Source organism: Punctularia strigosozonata (assembly GCF_000264995.1).
Source record: "Punctularia strigosozonata HHB-11173 SS5 unplaced genomic scaffold PUNSTscaffold_11, whole genome shotgun sequence".
NCBI classification, from domain to species: domain Eukaryota; kingdom Fungi; phylum Basidiomycota; class Agaricomycetes; order Corticiales; family Punctulariaceae; genus Punctularia; species Punctularia strigosozonata.
Window position 1 is genome coordinate 565,471 of NW_006767443.1, and position 14,390 is coordinate 579,860.

The window sequence follows — 14,390 nt, forward strand, 5'->3', positions numbered from 1 at the left end:
ATGTCCGTCTCGGACTCGGCCTCGACCTACATCGAAGACCACGCGGAGTTCCGCCGCACGCCGACCTCGCCCCGCCCGGAGCGCATCGACATCGACGAGCAGGGCCAGCGCGACGTCACCGAGCTCGCCCGGCGCCTCTCCATCTCCTCCAACGCCCGGCGCCTCTCCACCTCCTCCGCCCACCCCGCCGGCGGCACCCAGAGCAAGCGCAACAGCCTGCTCCCCTTCTCGCAGACGCTCTCCCCCGCCGTCTCCCGCAACTCGTTCGCGCTCGGCCCGGTCAAGGGCGGCGGCGGCGACGACGACAAGGCGGGAGACGGGAGCTTGCCGAACCCGTTCGTCGGGACCGACGACCCGAGGCTCGTCCCGGGAAGCGGCGCGTTCGACGTCCGCGCGTGGATCCGCGCCGTCTTGGACATCACCGAGCGCGAGCCGGAGCGCTTCCCGCAGCGCACCGCCGGCGTCAGCTTCAAGAACCTGTCCGCGTACGGCTTCGGCAGCTCGACCGACTACCAGAAGGACGTCGGCAACGTCTGGCTCGAGGCGATCGGGTTTTTCAGGAAGTTGTTCGGGGCGGAGAGGGAGCACAAGATCGATATCCTGCGCAACTTTGACGGGCTGATCCGGAGCGGGGAGACGCTCGTCGTCCTCGGTCGCCCGGGGAGCGGGTGCAGTACGTTTTTGAAAACGTACGCGGATACGCCATTTTGGTTCCCCGCCTTTGTGATTCGTTCTCATCTCCTCTCTTTTTTGATACAGCATCGCCGGACAGACCCACGGTTTCTTCCTGTCGCCCGAGACGGAAATCCATTACTCGGGCATTCCGCGAGAGTACTACATCAAGCACTTCAGGGGAGAGGTCATCTACCAGGTACGGGCCCCCCTCCCCGTGGTCTTTTGAACACCGCGCTCGGATCTGATTTTTTTTTCTATTTCCAGGCAGAGGTCGACGTACACTTCCCGATGCTGACTGTCGGCGAGACGCTCGGCTTCGCGGCGCTCGCGCGGACGCCGCACAACCGTCCCGAAGGCGTTACCCGCCAGCAGTGGGCGATGCACATGCGCGACGTCGTCATGGCTATCTTCGGTCTCAGCCATACCGTCAACACCCGCGTCGGGAACGACTTCGTCCGTGGGGTGCGTATCGATTCCATTTCCAGCGGTGGTATGTATGGGAAAAAAAAAGTCTGACGCGCGCGATGACCCCAGGTTTCGGGCGGTGAACGCAAGCGTGTGTCGATCGCGGAGGCTACTCTGAGCGGTAGTCCGGTACAGTGCTGGGATAACAGTACGCGAGGATTGGACAGTGCTACCGCGCTTGAGTTTGTGAAGACGTTACGAACCGCATCGGAGGCTGGTGGAGTGTCCAACATCGTCGCAATCTACCAAGCTAGCCAGGAAGCGTACGACGTCAGTCCATATGCGCATATATTCAGCTGTTTCGCTTAATCGTACGTCCGCAGCTGTTCGACAAGGTCATCCTGCTCTACGAGGGCCGCCAGATCTTCTTCGGCCCTACGACCGCTGCCAAGGATTATTTCCTTCGGATGGGCTACGACTGCCCACCTCGCCAGACGACCGCGGACTACCTCACCTCGATCACCAGCCCAGAGGAGCGCATCGTCCGTCCCGGGTTCGAAGGCCGCGTCCCGCGCACGCCGGACGAGTTCGCCGCCGCGTGGAAGCGGAGCGCCGAGCATGCTCACCTCATGCGCGAGATCGAGGCGTACGACCACCAGTACCCCGTCGGCGGGCACCACCTCGAGGCGTTCGTCAAGTCGCGCAAGGCGCAGCAGGCGGACCACGTCAGCTCCAAGTCGCCGTACACGATTTCGTTCCCGATGCAGGTCCGCCTGTGCTTGATGCGCGGGTTCCAGCGGCTGCGGAACGACCTGTCGATGTTCTTCGTGACGGTGTTCGGCAACTCGATCATGTGTCTGATCATTTCCTCCGTCTTTTTCAACCTCCCCGCGGACACGAGCAGCTTCTTCTCGCGCGGCGCGTTGCTGTTCTATGCGATCCTCATGAACGCGTTCTCGAGCGCGCTCGAGATCCTCACGCTCTATGTGCAGCGGCCGATCGTGGAGAAGCACACGGCGTACGCACTCATCCACCCCGCCGCCGAGGCCCTCGCGTCGATGCTGGTCGACATGCCGGCGAAGATCCTCACCGCCGTCGCGAGCAACCTCATCCTGTACTTCATGACCAACCTCCGACGAGAACCCGGCGCGTTCTTCATCTTCTTCCTGATCTCGTTCACGACGATGCTCGTGATGAGCATGATCTTCCGCACGATCGGCGCCGCCTCGCGGACGCTAGCGCAGGCGATGACGCCCGCCGCGATCTTCATCCTCGCGCTCGTCATCTACACCGGCTTCACCATCCCGACGCGGGACATGCACCCCTGGTTCCGGTGGATCAACTACCTGGACCCGATCGGGTACGCGTTCGAGGCGTTGATGGCCAACGAGTTCTCCGGGCGGCGGTACCCCTGCGCGCAGTTCATCCCCTCCGGGCCAGGGTACGCCGGCGTCTCCGGCCTCGAGCACGTCTGCGCCGTCGTCGGCGGCCAACCGGGCAACGGCTTCGTCGAGGGCTCGGACTACATCGCGCAGTCGTTCGAGTACAGCCGGGCGCACCTCTGGCGCAACTTTGGGATCCTGATCGGCTTCATGATCGCGTTCTTGGGCACGTACCTCGCCGCGACGACGTACATCAGCTCGGCCAAGTCCAAGGGCGAGGTCCTCGTTTTCCGGAAGGGGAACCTGCGCCCGGCGAAGAGGGGGGACGAGGAGGGCGCGGCGCGCGGGGAGAAGCCGGCGCCGCTCATGGGATCGTCGTCGAACGGGTCGAGCAACGAGACCGCCGCGGACTTGAGCCAGCGGGATATCTTCATGTGGCGCGATGTGGTGCGTTTCCGGTTTCCTGGGCTTGGGAGTTGATCGCGACGCTGAACGAATCGCGGGCAGGTGTACGATATTAAGATCAAGGGACAGCCGCGGCGGCTACTTGACCACGTCGACGGATGGGTCCAGCCCGGCAAGCTCACCGCCCTCATGGGCGCTTCCGGCGCTGGGAAGACGACGTTGCTGGATACACTCGCCTCTCGAGTGACCATGGGCGTTGTCTCGGGTGATATGCTCGGTACGTTTAAGAGTGTACGATGGATTGGTCGTTGTGCTCATGTTTCCTATTTGCAGTCAACGGTCGTCAGCGCGATGCCTCCTTCCAGAGGAAGACCGGTTACGTCCAACAGCAGGATTTGCACCTCCAAACCTCTACCGTCCGTGAAGCTCTCGAGTTCAGCGCGCTTCTCCGACAGCCGGCGCACGTGAGCAAGAAGGAGAAGCTGGAGTATGTGCAGCAGGTGATCGACTTGCTGGAGATGCGAGAGGTATGCATACCCCTCCCGTGTGTAGTGGCCGGTCGTTGCTGACTCGGACTGCAGTATGCGGACGCCGTCGTCGGAGTTCCCGGTGAAGGTCTCAACGTGGAGCAGCGGAAGCGCCTGACCATCGGCGTGGAGCTCGCCGCGAAGCCTCAGCTACTCTTGTTCCTGGTTTGTCACATGCTCCCACTGCATCGCAGACACGACTTAACGACATGTACAGGACGAACCCACCAGCGGTCTCGACTCGCAGACGGCCTGGTCTATTCTCAGTTTGCTGCGCAAGTTAGCCAACCACGGGCAGGCCATCCTGTGTACCATCCATCAACCTAGCGCGCAGCTGTTCTCGGAGTTTGATCGTCTGCTCTTCTTGGCGAAAGGTGGGGCTCATCGAGTACTCTGCCCGCCTGCGGATAGCTAACCACGACTTGGATCTCTTCTCTAGGCGGTCGTACGGTGTACTTTGGAGATCTCGGGGAAGATTCGAGGAACCTGATTGACTACTTTGAGCGAAACGGGGCGGATCCATGCCCACCTGCTGCGAACCCGGCGGATTGGATGTTGCGTGGGTGCTTGTCCTGTTGGAACGCTGCTTACCTGCTAACCCTCACGTGCTCCTTCTCTGCAGAGGTCATCGGAGCTGCGCCCGGCGCCGTCGCCAAGCGTGATTGGCCCGAGGTCTGGAAGGAGAGCCCTGAACGTCAAAACATCCGGGCCGAGATCGGTAAAATGGAGCGCGAGTTGTCTGGCAGGCCCATTCAAGAAGACGCAAGCCCTCGATCATTTGCTGCTTCGCATTTCTCGCAATACTGCCTCGTAACGAGGAGGGTTTTCCAGCAGTGCGTGCTTTTACTCGTGGAGTTTTGGGCCACACGTTGATGTCACCGTTGCAGGTATTGGCGTACCCCAAGCTACATCTACGCGAAGTTGACGCTATCCACTGTCACGGCCGCGTTCATCGGGTTCTCGTTCTGGCAGGCGAAGAGGAACCAGCAGGGCTTGCAGAACCAGGTGAGCCCAGGGACGAAGCACGCATTCCCAGTGAATGGCTTGCTCACGTCTTCTCTATAGATGTTTAGCATCTTCATGCTCATGACTGCGTTCGGCAACATGGTACAACAAATCATGCCCCAGTTCGTGACTCAACGTGCCCTTTACGAGGTCAGGGAGCGCCCTAGCAAGACCTTCGGCTGGCCGGCGTTCATGCTCGCTCAGCTGACTGTGGAGCTGCCTTGGCGTACGTTCAAAGCGTTACGTCTTTCGATCATTACTTGATACTGACACGACTTTGCAGAAACCATCGCTGCACTTTTGGCCTTCGTCCTGATCTACTATCCGATTGGCCTGAACCATAATGCCGCGTTTGCCCATGAAACGGCGGAACGCAGCGGGCTGTTCTTCATGCTCGTTCTTGAGTTCTATATATTCACAAGCACGTTCGCGACCATGGTCATCGCTGGCGTCGAGGACGCGACTACTGGCGGCAACTTCGCCAACCTCATGTTCAAGTACGCAGCATGGCTTCGCTTCGTTCACGACCGATTTTGACCGATTTTGATCTTCCCAACAGCCTTTGTCTCATCTTCACTGGAGTTCTCGCCACTCCTGCACAGTTCCCGCATTTCTGGATATTCATGTACGACGTCTCACCTTTCCGATACTTGGTGCAAGCCATGCTGTCCGTCGGCCTCGCCCACGCCCCTGTCAAATGCTCGTCCATCGAGATCAGAACGTTCAACCCGCCCTCGGGCCAGACCTGCGGGCAGTACCTCCAGTCGTACATCGCCGCGGCCGGCGGCTCCGTCTCTAATCCCGACGCGACCTCCGGCTGCGAGTTCTGCTCGCTCACGACGACGGACGAGTTCCTGGACCAGATCAACGCGCACTTTTCCGAGCGCTGGCGGAACTGGGGCCTGCTGATCGTCTACATCTCGTTCAACATCATGGCGTCCCTCGTCCTGTACTGGCTCATGCGGGTGCCGAAGGGGAACCGGGTGGAGAAGGCCGCGTCGGCGGAGCCTGTACAAGGGGACAAGAAGACGGAGGAGCTGCCGCATTAGATGGCGGCGCTATTTTTTATCGCTTTGCATGCTTCCCGTGCATTTCTGTTGTATCTTTGCTTTGAACTGCTTCGGACGGTCACTTACCTACAGCTTCCCCGATAATGAATAACGTATAACGCTCCTCGCCCCGTATTCTTTACATGCGCATGTACATTAGCCTCTCACATGAATGATCAACGGATCAACGATTTCATATATTATATCCGGTGAGAGGTGGTTTCTGAACACTGAACAGCACACTCTGAATCCGGAACGGCTCCTTGAGCGACGTCTCAAAATGTGGAAAGAATGTGTTTTACATCGGACATTGATTGCTCAGTATATTAGATGACAAACATCCGTGCTGTTCCGTTCAAGGTCCCGCCTCAAGGTCAGATGCTCACGATTGTGGACACAGTGAAGGCGTATGATGTCTTCTCTCGTTATTCGTCTCTGACCAATGCTTGGCACATTATATTGCATTAATATTGTCAGGTAATAAGTCGGGAAATAGATGCCAGACAGCAGTACTTATATTGACAACCCCAATCCCTGTCTCTTTCGAAGGCATATCTTAGCGGTTGGATTCGCAAGACAGTTCACTGCCAAGTAAGAGTTCGGCGGTCGGACGTGCGACCCATTCTCGAGTTGCACATCGTAATGCATCACGATATGCGCAAGCATCATCTTCATCTCGTTTGCGGCGAAGAAACGGCCGGGGCTGAATCAGTGCTTAGTAGAGAGCATATCCCGGATGACGGTGGTATTCTCGCTAGACCTTGAAATGAATTCGCGAACATGAGTCGTCCGGGACGCGCGGGGCACAGGAGAGCGCCTCGCCGAACCAGAACGAGGCTGAGCATGAGTCGTCCGGAGTCGGAAAATCGGAATCATGCCGTGTTGCAAAGGAGGCCAGCATCCGTCTTGATCTCTTCGATTGAGTACAGTTCTGCTTGGATATGTATCGCGGTCCGATGGTGTCTGTTCATCGTCCTGCGGAGCATCACGGAAGAAATGGCGATAAGTGCCTGTACCCTAATGTAGGGTCACAACGATTGAACGGTGCACTGATAGGGCTACATTGTACGAAAGGTGCTATTGATACAAGCTGGACGTCAAACAGGAACGGGATGGTCCCGAATGTGTGGGTAGGATGCTATGAGTTATCTTCTTCGCGCCATGAGAGCAGCGTAGAGGGTCTCAGCGCGCTGCTGACCGCGCGAGCTGAGCTCCATATATCTATGCATGGGATCAGTATGTGTTCCTATACCGGTCTAGCACTCACTCTGAGTAGGCTTGTGGAGGAAGTTCCAGCATGCCAGAAGCTAATTGCTGAAAGGCGTCGGTGGGCGGGAAGATGGTCAGGAGGTCTTTGGATGCTATCCGTGCTTGAGGGACTTCGGAAGCGAGGAATACGCCTTCGGCGAAAGGTTTGTAGGTATAGACGTCTAAATGTCTGTCGCCCATATTGTGGCTACGGGCCGCTAAATAAAGCGAGCGGTTCAGATCAAAAGCGCCGACAGGATCCACGGTGAAACCTACATTGGACGAGCATGATCTGACGTTGCACAGAAGCAACAGCGAATGAACCGTATTCCATCATTATGTCGGATATGAGCTGCGGGAAATGACTGGACAATGGTTGGGCTGTTTATCTAGAGTTGATTGCGGGTACCGGTGAGATACCAACGAAGCTTGGGGCCCTTCTCTTATAGGCGTTCGTTACACATTATGCCCTGCTGGTCGGTGACTGCGCCGGGCTCGAATAAGGATTTGCACCGGAAGCATATCAGTTCATATGAGTCATCTCAGCACGTCTTATGAATCTGAAAGCGAGATACAAATGCGGATGAAGCTCAAGAATGCGGAGGATGAAAGTCAAGAGGTGTTGTCCGTAAATGGTCGTCTGTTTCAAGCTGCCATATATGGCAAGACGTTACATTCCAGGTGCGCGAAGAGGAGTGTCCCTCTGGACATCATGGTAAAAGAGCACAGTAGATAGCAGCCCGCTATAGCAGGAAAGAACACTACAATTATTCATCCTCCTCCTCATCATATCCAACAACTCTCTTCTTCCTCGTGCCTGACGCTGTCCCTGCCTTTCGCACTCTTCCTTCATCTTCATCCTCCTCGCTCTCCACATCCATATCCATCTTGTCCGCATCGTCCTCATCTTTGTGCACATCCTTCTCGTGATCGTCCTCGCTGTCCTCATCTTCATCTCCGCTCTTTCCGCTTTTCCTCTTCTTCTCCTCTTCTGCTTCGATCGCGGCGTCGAGCTTGTCCAGCGGATCTTCTTCGCTGTGCTCCTCCTCCCGCCTCTTACTCTTCTTCTTCGGGCGTGAGCTAACTTCTTCGTCCGAGTCGCCGCCAGCGTCGGCATCTTCATCCGAGTCGGCCACAAGGAAATCGTCCGTCTCGTAGTCTCCCCCTCGTTTCTTCTCCTCCTTTGCCCGAGATCTCTTCTGCGAACTGCCTCCGCCCATATCCTCGTCGTCAAACCCTCCGTACACACCATCGTCTTCGTCTTCGTCTGACCACACGTCTTCCGCTCGGCGCGCACGGCTCCTCCCGCCCCCTCCGGACCGTCTCCTCCTCTTCTCCCCAAACTCATCGCCCTCGTCCTTCGGTCCCCTCACCCTCGTCTTCTTATCTCTCTTCATCTCCTCCATCAGCTCGAGCTCCGGGTCCCTCGTCGGGTCCGGCGCCATCCTCAATCTGGCAGTCTTCACGTGCTTCTGGCCGACGGCCTTGACGAGCATGCGGTGCGTCTCGGACAACATGTCGGTCGGCTGGAGCGACATCGTGCCGGTGATGACGGCCTCCGCTTGCAAGATCTCCGCGCGCTTGTGCTGCGCGACAAGATAGGTGAGGCCGGTATAGACACCATTCGCGCCGGCAATCTGGGATTGGGACTGCGACTGCGACTGCGACAAGCCTTGCTGGGATTGTGAGGCGCCTAGGCCTTGGCGCGCAACGGCGCCGGACGTGTCCAACGTTTGGTTGATGTCGAAAAGCTCCCTGCCGAGTTTCAGACTTAATGTACCGTCCGACCAGCGGATAACGCGAGCATTCGATTGTCGACGCTGCATGGGAGGCTACGTGAGAGGGGGTCGGATGATGAGGGGACAGAAACTTACGTCGACCCCGTTCTTGTCCTTCGTCCACCTCCACCTGACCGTGTTTTCGACCGCCAGTCGTATGGACATGCTTTTCTCCCGCATCAGACTGGCTTGTTCCGAGTCTTCATCTTCAGGGCCATAGTATGTGTCGGGGTGGAAAGGTTTGGAATCGATTCGTACGTAGCTAGGTATACGCAGCACCCATTGCTACCACATGTGCGATAGATAATGAGCATGTTGCTATGCGCTAGCAACCGAAGGTACATACCTGACCGTCCGAACTTCGTGGCGCAGGGACGTTGGGTATCTGCACGTCTGCCTCCAATTGGCCACCCTGATCAACCACGTCCTCCTCCGCGTACTCCATCGCTTTTCGGTGCTCGCGCTCGGGTGAAGGTAGCCTCTCCGATGTCGCCACCGACTGCGTACTAGGAGGCCGGTACGGTATGAGCACGCTCCCATAATGCCAGTCCATGGCGGAACGTACTCTTCATCCTTCTCATGAGCTACGGGCTCAACCTCATCATCGTCGCCGAAGAGGTCGTCCAGGCCCTCCTCTTGGTCGTCGTCGCCTTCGCTCGCTGCGGCAGGCGCTTCCGCGGTCAACGAGTCCCCGTGCATGTCAATGTCGCCAGAAGTGCTGACGTCTACTCCGTTTTGCAGATGGTGCGGGTCTTCAAGAGCACCAGCTAAGGAGGACATTTTCGACTGGCTGATACTACAGAGGCAATTACCCCTTCGAACGCCAGACGGAGAGGGAGGCAAGGCTACAAGCCGTGGTTCGGTCACATGATGCCACTGACCGCGTTCGTCGTCGTTTGCCGGCTTGTCGCTGCCGTTCGTTCGTCTTGACGCTCGCCGCACGCGCTCCCGGCTCGACTTCACGCTCCTTACTCACAGCCTATCTTTTTCGAACATCCTATATACGTCGACTTACCCCTGCCGGGAATTGGCGGCGTGCACCTGAAAAAACCTTGGCGCAAATCACGGGTACACTAGATACATAACGTCGGATAACGCTCTGGACGAACATGCATCACCTACGAATGTCCAAATCGAAGCGGAAATGCTCTCAGCCTCCATATGCACAACCGTTTCTAGAAGGCACGCCTACATCTCCAGCCTCATCGCCCCGGTCGTCCCAGGATAAGCCTCTGCCCGAGGCGCCGGACGAGCAGCGTAAAAGCCACTCTGCAAACCTCGCGCACAAACTGGACGACCTCATTCATCATCATCAGCATCCTCGGACCAGCTGGAAGACTCGCAAGAGATTCGGCAACAGCTTCATGATGAGACGCTCTACCAATCCGGAGGGACCCTACGATACCCAACGAGGAAGTCCATCTCGCCCCGCGCCGATCTACAATGGTCCCGACGGCAGGTATCCTCAAGCTGGTACTGGGGCTTCACGTTTCATACCTTCTGACCCATTCTCTGCTGCGATGGACTCTGGCTCACCTCCACATGCTGCTCCAACAATGTCATCGAGAAGTGGCTCGCGTTCTTGCTCTGCTCCCTCTCCGTACTCCGGTCCGGGCTCTGTAGCCGTTCTTGCATCGTCGACTCGCCTAGCGGAACCGTCTCGGTCATCATCTGACGATACCAGCAAACCGGGTATTGGCAACCGCAACCCCGCAAAGAGGCTATCCCGACTCAGCATGGTGGAATCAAGCATGTCCCTCTCTGGTATTCTCCAAGCCCTAGGGCCCAGAATTAGATACAGCCCTGCGTTTAGTGCCTCTCGTGCAATAAGCTCCTACCGGTCGACGGGTGACTCGAATCCGCCTATGTCTCCTTGTCTGAGCACCAACGAGCTACGCTTCCTTGAGTCTCTGCAGCCCAGACCGGGGACCCCTGGACGCCGCCCCGCAGGTTCTGTCGACCCCTTCTCTTCATTCTTCGAGTCTTCGTCAACAGTTTCGACTCTGGACGGTCTGCGGGATTGGATGACTATCTCGCCTAGCCCCTCTGCGAAGACGTTGATTATATCTGCGGCAAGCTCCACTGCTCTTGGGCTGCCCAGAGACGCTAGAGGAGAGCGGGCAATGCCTCTGAATGCGACTGCAACAGCGACTTCTGCCAGCCCCGCCTCGGAAGTGTGTGGAAGTCCGAAATCGCTCTATGCTGGCTGCCTCCTTATGGACGCTTCCGCGACGTCATGTGGCACCACGGGACTCGGCATTTCAACGTTGCTGCAGGCAAGCCCGCGCCTGCCCTATTTGGCGACCGTCGCGTCCTTTGGCGTCGCCAAGGAGCTTTTCGACGTCATATATGTCCCGCAGTCCTCTGCACCTTCCACGCCTCCGCGGGACTCCCTAAACAGCGGTGTTCCGGCGCTCGCAGACGTCGCCTCTGACACGGACGATGATGAGGGAGATGAACCTCTGGATCTTGGTAGGATTTTGGACCTCTTCCCGCTGCCTCCCCGCCATCAAAGCTGGGGCGATCGCAAAGCGTCTACGACGGCGGATTCCTTGAGTAAGTACTTGATCTCCTTTTCGATCATTACTTTGCTGAGTGCCCGCGTTAGTTTTGCCTTTTGGAGTGCCAATGAACTCGTGAGAAAGATATGGAGGCAACGACAGCAAACCTAGACGTCTCCGTGCATGTTATCAACTACCAGCCGGCTTTCTGCGCCCGAGGACGTATCCATGCAATGTCCAGCGCGCACTCCGACGCCGGTCGTGAGCGGGAATAATGTTTATTTCCGTGATGATTACAATAATGTCCACATGATTATATGTCTGCATATATTAATCACAATTTGACCAGCTCTGCCTGACGTCGCACTGAATCTGCCGCTATGAGTGAAGTCAACGCCACCTTCTGCTTCGATCGCAAGAATAGGCGGGATAACTGCATCCATTTCAACGAGTCACCTGAAAAAACATCGCGTCAGCGAACGCGAGACCTTCGAAGGTATCCTGTTTACCTCCAAGATCGGCGAACGGTGTATCCAGCCCAATCTGGGTGGCTTTCAGCCCCAGCACAGTCGCCCAAAGCCCGCGGACGAGATCTACCCTCGGGTCATGGGCTTCAGCCACACTACTGTCGGCGCCTCCATTGGGCTGACCATTCAGATGCCCGTTCGCATGCCCATTATCGTGACCATTTGACTGCTTTTTCGGTGTTTTCAGGCGAGTATTCATATGCGTTTCGTAAGCTGCCTGCAGTTCGACCACGTCTAACTTGCCGGAGAGGTTGACTGGAAGACGGGGAAGCACGACGAACGTCGATGGCGCAACCAAAAGCTTCTTGGTGACTGGCGCCCATTTCACTGTAAGATCTACCGAGACGTCGCGCCGAACTACGACAAAAGCAACGAGAGTTTTCGCCCCCGCGGCGTCGCTCATAGGCACGACTGCCACCTGGTCCAGCTCCGGTATCTCCTTGCGAAGCGCTTCCTCGATCTCTTCTGGATCAACGCGCTGACCTCTGATCTTCTGCTGGCGGTCCTTGCGGGACACGAAGTCAAGAGTTCCGTCGGGAACGAGGCGCACGATGTCTCCGGTCCTGTACCCACGTTCGCGATGACCGGGTGTGGTCTCGACAAGCGCAAAGGCTTTGGCGTTCAGGTCACCGCGGCTAAGGTAACCCGGAGAGACTTGCGGTCCGCCAATGCAAAGCTCGCCGGTAGCGCCGTAGGGCAATGGTCTCAGATGTTCGTCAACGACAACCGCGATGTTGTCGCCGAAAACCTTGCCCAATGGGATCCTGCCGATGCCGACTGAACGGGCGTCCATGACGTTCCGTGTAACCTCGACAGTGCACTCCGCAGGTCCGTAATGGTTGGAGACTCGTCGTATGCCGTTGCGAAGCAGACGATCGCGCAAATCGGGCCCGAACGACTCTCCACCCAGTATGACATCCGTCAGACTCTCCAGCTTCTCGTCCACCAGTAGCCTTGCGACGGTGGGCGTGACATTCACAATTTCAACCTGCATGCTACGCACGAGCCCTGGTAAATCTTCTTTCAAGGCTGTGTCGGGAGCGATGCATAGGCAACCACCCGCCGACAACGTCCCGAAGACTTGCACGATAGAGGCATCGAAATTCAGGGAGGCACCCCAGAGCAGGCGCCCTTTATACGGACGCGAGGGTACACGCACGAGACTATCAAGCTCGTCCGGATGCTCATGGCGACGCATATCTACGCCCTATGCCAGGCCGCGGACTTGCGCGCGATGCAGGTCGAGTTCCGCAAAGAGCTCTTCGAGCTGATTCGCGCAGAGACTGTCGCGCGCTTCGCCTTCGTCGCCGACTCGCCCGAATTCGAGGCAGGTCTGCTGCTCGCGCTGCGGAACAGGGTGGTAGTGCTGTTGAACGAGACCGTCGACCAGGACGCACGCCCGCGCTTCCACAAGGTATTCACCGGGCTCACTGCGACGCTCTCGAGCAAGCTGGTCGAGGTCGACGCGGGCGTGAAGCTCGGCGACGTCGACGCGTGGAGGGCGGCCCTCGTCGAAAAGGCGACGGAGACATTCGTGCGCTTGCGCGAGGCATACCAGCCAGGGCCGGAGTCGCTTGCGAGCCAGATCTTGGGCAAGACGAGGACACTGAACGCATTTGTGCGCGGGGAGCTCGGCGTGAAGATGCACTGCGGTGACCCTGTCAAGGACGCGACGAAGATCGGTACGGAGATCAGCAAGGTACGCATGAGCTTGGTGTGATATCGAGAATGGGAGCTGATGGGCTTGTCGCTGACAGATTTTCCGCGCGTTCGAGACGCCGAGAATGGGCGAGGTGCTGCTGGAGATTATGCAGGGCCGGATCTCTGGATCCGCTACCAATGGGCATGCGAACGGTCATGCCGATGGACATGCGAATGGACATGCGAACGGCCACGCCAACGGGGCGAACGGCGCGAAGCTGAATGGAAATCACAACGGTTACATACACTAAAGGACGTATTGCTGGTAGAAAACATGGGTTATAATGAAGGTGTACGAGGGACGGGACGGAGTGCGAATGGAACGAGCGGCTAGTGTAGATATAAGTCTCACTGCTCGGGTAAGGGAGCAAGTCGTATTCATGTACCTAGTGTAGATATAACTACGGTACATTAGCTTTCGGTACAGGGTATATAGACAAAAGAGGGACTCACGTCTCACTGCTCGGGTAAGGGAGCAAGTGAGACGTGCGCTCGCGAAAATGAGACGATTATCTGAAGACGGAAGTATAAGTTTTCGTGTCCGCATATGTCCATACCACGCGAAGGCGCGCGCGCCGCGCGCGCAACGGCCGACACGGCGTCCGCTTGCATGCTCATCAACCATCTATCTCCAACACTCCCCCTCAAGCATCAGGAAAAACCCCATCTGGCAATTTTCTACATATATACATACATGGTTCATAATATGATCATATTCTGTCCAAATTGTCACAAAAAAGCCAAAAAATCCCATAAAACTGTCAAATCATGACAGATGACAGACTAATCAGAGGACTTCCTTATAGGTACAAGGGGACTTAGAACTAATAACATAGGAAATGTGGTTGCAGTGTCAATAACATTAGCACTGGTCCTGTCCAAGGGGCTTAGAGAACAAATGTAGATATAAGTGTTGGAGTTGGGGATTGATACTTGACTGTTGACACCTCACCCTGGCCTGGCCCCATCTGTAACATCATATCATCCCATATAGTAACAGCTTATATACTACATGTACATCTGAAAGACAGAGATTTCCATAGCTAACACATCATGGTTATGAACCCTCCAGATTACTGATGGCCAGGAGACACTGTTGTGGTGCTTTTATCTCAGGTATAGTTAACTTGTCTCATGTCCCATTCAGCTATCACTAACAACTCGATGAGCTCAAAATATCTGTATGT

At 56.8% G+C, this 14,390-nt stretch overlaps 6 protein-coding genes across 6 annotated transcripts; 3 read left to right on the plus strand and 3 right to left on the minus strand.

The window, feature by feature from the left end:
* Window positions 1-5,448, plus strand: PUNSTDRAFT_106331 (pleiotropic drug resistance protein PDR; the record flags this gene model as incomplete). The annotated part of the gene is made up of 15 exons (XM_007386540.1): window positions 1-689; window positions 760-871; window positions 940-1,137; window positions 1,210-1,410; window positions 1,464-2,909; window positions 2,970-3,144; window positions 3,201-3,394; window positions 3,449-3,559; window positions 3,612-3,768; window positions 3,834-3,953; window positions 4,017-4,227; window positions 4,282-4,399; window positions 4,460-4,625; window positions 4,683-4,896; window positions 4,959-5,448. 15 exons carry the CDS (start codon window positions 1-3, stop codon window positions 5,446-5,448), a joined length of 4,602 nt encoding a protein of 1,533 aa, XP_007386602.1.
* A 1,145-nt stretch (window positions 5,449-6,593) lies between these two features.
* On the minus strand, window positions 6,594-7,033 carry PUNSTDRAFT_73119 (uncharacterized protein; the record flags this gene model as incomplete). The annotated part of the gene is made up of 3 exons (XM_007386541.1): window positions 6,594-6,669; window positions 6,716-6,914; window positions 6,973-7,033. 3 exons carry the CDS (start codon window positions 7,031-7,033, stop codon window positions 6,594-6,596), a joined length of 336 nt encoding a protein of 111 aa, XP_007386603.1.
* A 366-nt stretch (window positions 7,034-7,399) lies between these two features.
* On the minus strand, window positions 7,400-9,214 carry PUNSTDRAFT_106334 (uncharacterized protein). Its single transcript, XM_007386542.1, has 4 exons — window positions 9,040-9,214; window positions 8,821-8,980; window positions 8,571-8,759; window positions 7,400-8,516 (listed from the first exon to the last, which is right to left on the minus strand). The coding sequence occupies exons 1-4, from the start codon at window positions 9,171-9,173 to the stop codon at window positions 7,464-7,466; spliced, it is 1,536 nt and encodes a 511-aa protein (XP_007386604.1). The 5' UTR covers window positions 9,174-9,214; the 3' UTR covers window positions 7,400-7,463.
* Window positions 9,215-9,598: 384 nt separating this feature from the next.
* PUNSTDRAFT_136927 (uncharacterized protein) lies at window positions 9,599-11,114 on the plus strand (the record flags this gene model as incomplete). Its single annotated transcript, XM_007386543.1, has 2 exons — window positions 9,599-11,030; window positions 11,083-11,114. 2 exons carry the CDS (start codon window positions 9,599-9,601, stop codon window positions 11,112-11,114), a joined length of 1,464 nt encoding a protein of 487 aa, XP_007386605.1.
* A 938-nt stretch (window positions 11,115-12,052) lies between these two features.
* Window positions 12,053-12,604, minus strand: PUNSTDRAFT_16941 (AMP-dependent synthetase and ligase; the record flags this gene model as incomplete). The annotated part of the gene is made up of 1 exon (XM_007386544.1): window positions 12,053-12,604. A coding segment is annotated over one exon (552 nt), but the record flags the coding sequence as incomplete, so codon positions are not given.
* Window positions 12,605-12,688: 84 nt separating this feature from the next.
* On the plus strand, window positions 12,689-13,454 carry PUNSTDRAFT_136929 (uncharacterized protein; the record flags this gene model as incomplete). The annotated part of the gene is made up of 2 exons (XM_007386545.1): window positions 12,689-13,201; window positions 13,260-13,454. The coding sequence occupies 2 exons, from the start codon at window positions 12,689-12,691 to the stop codon at window positions 13,452-13,454; spliced, it is 708 nt and encodes a 235-aa protein (XP_007386607.1).
* Window positions 13,455-14,390: the final 936 nt, after the last annotated feature.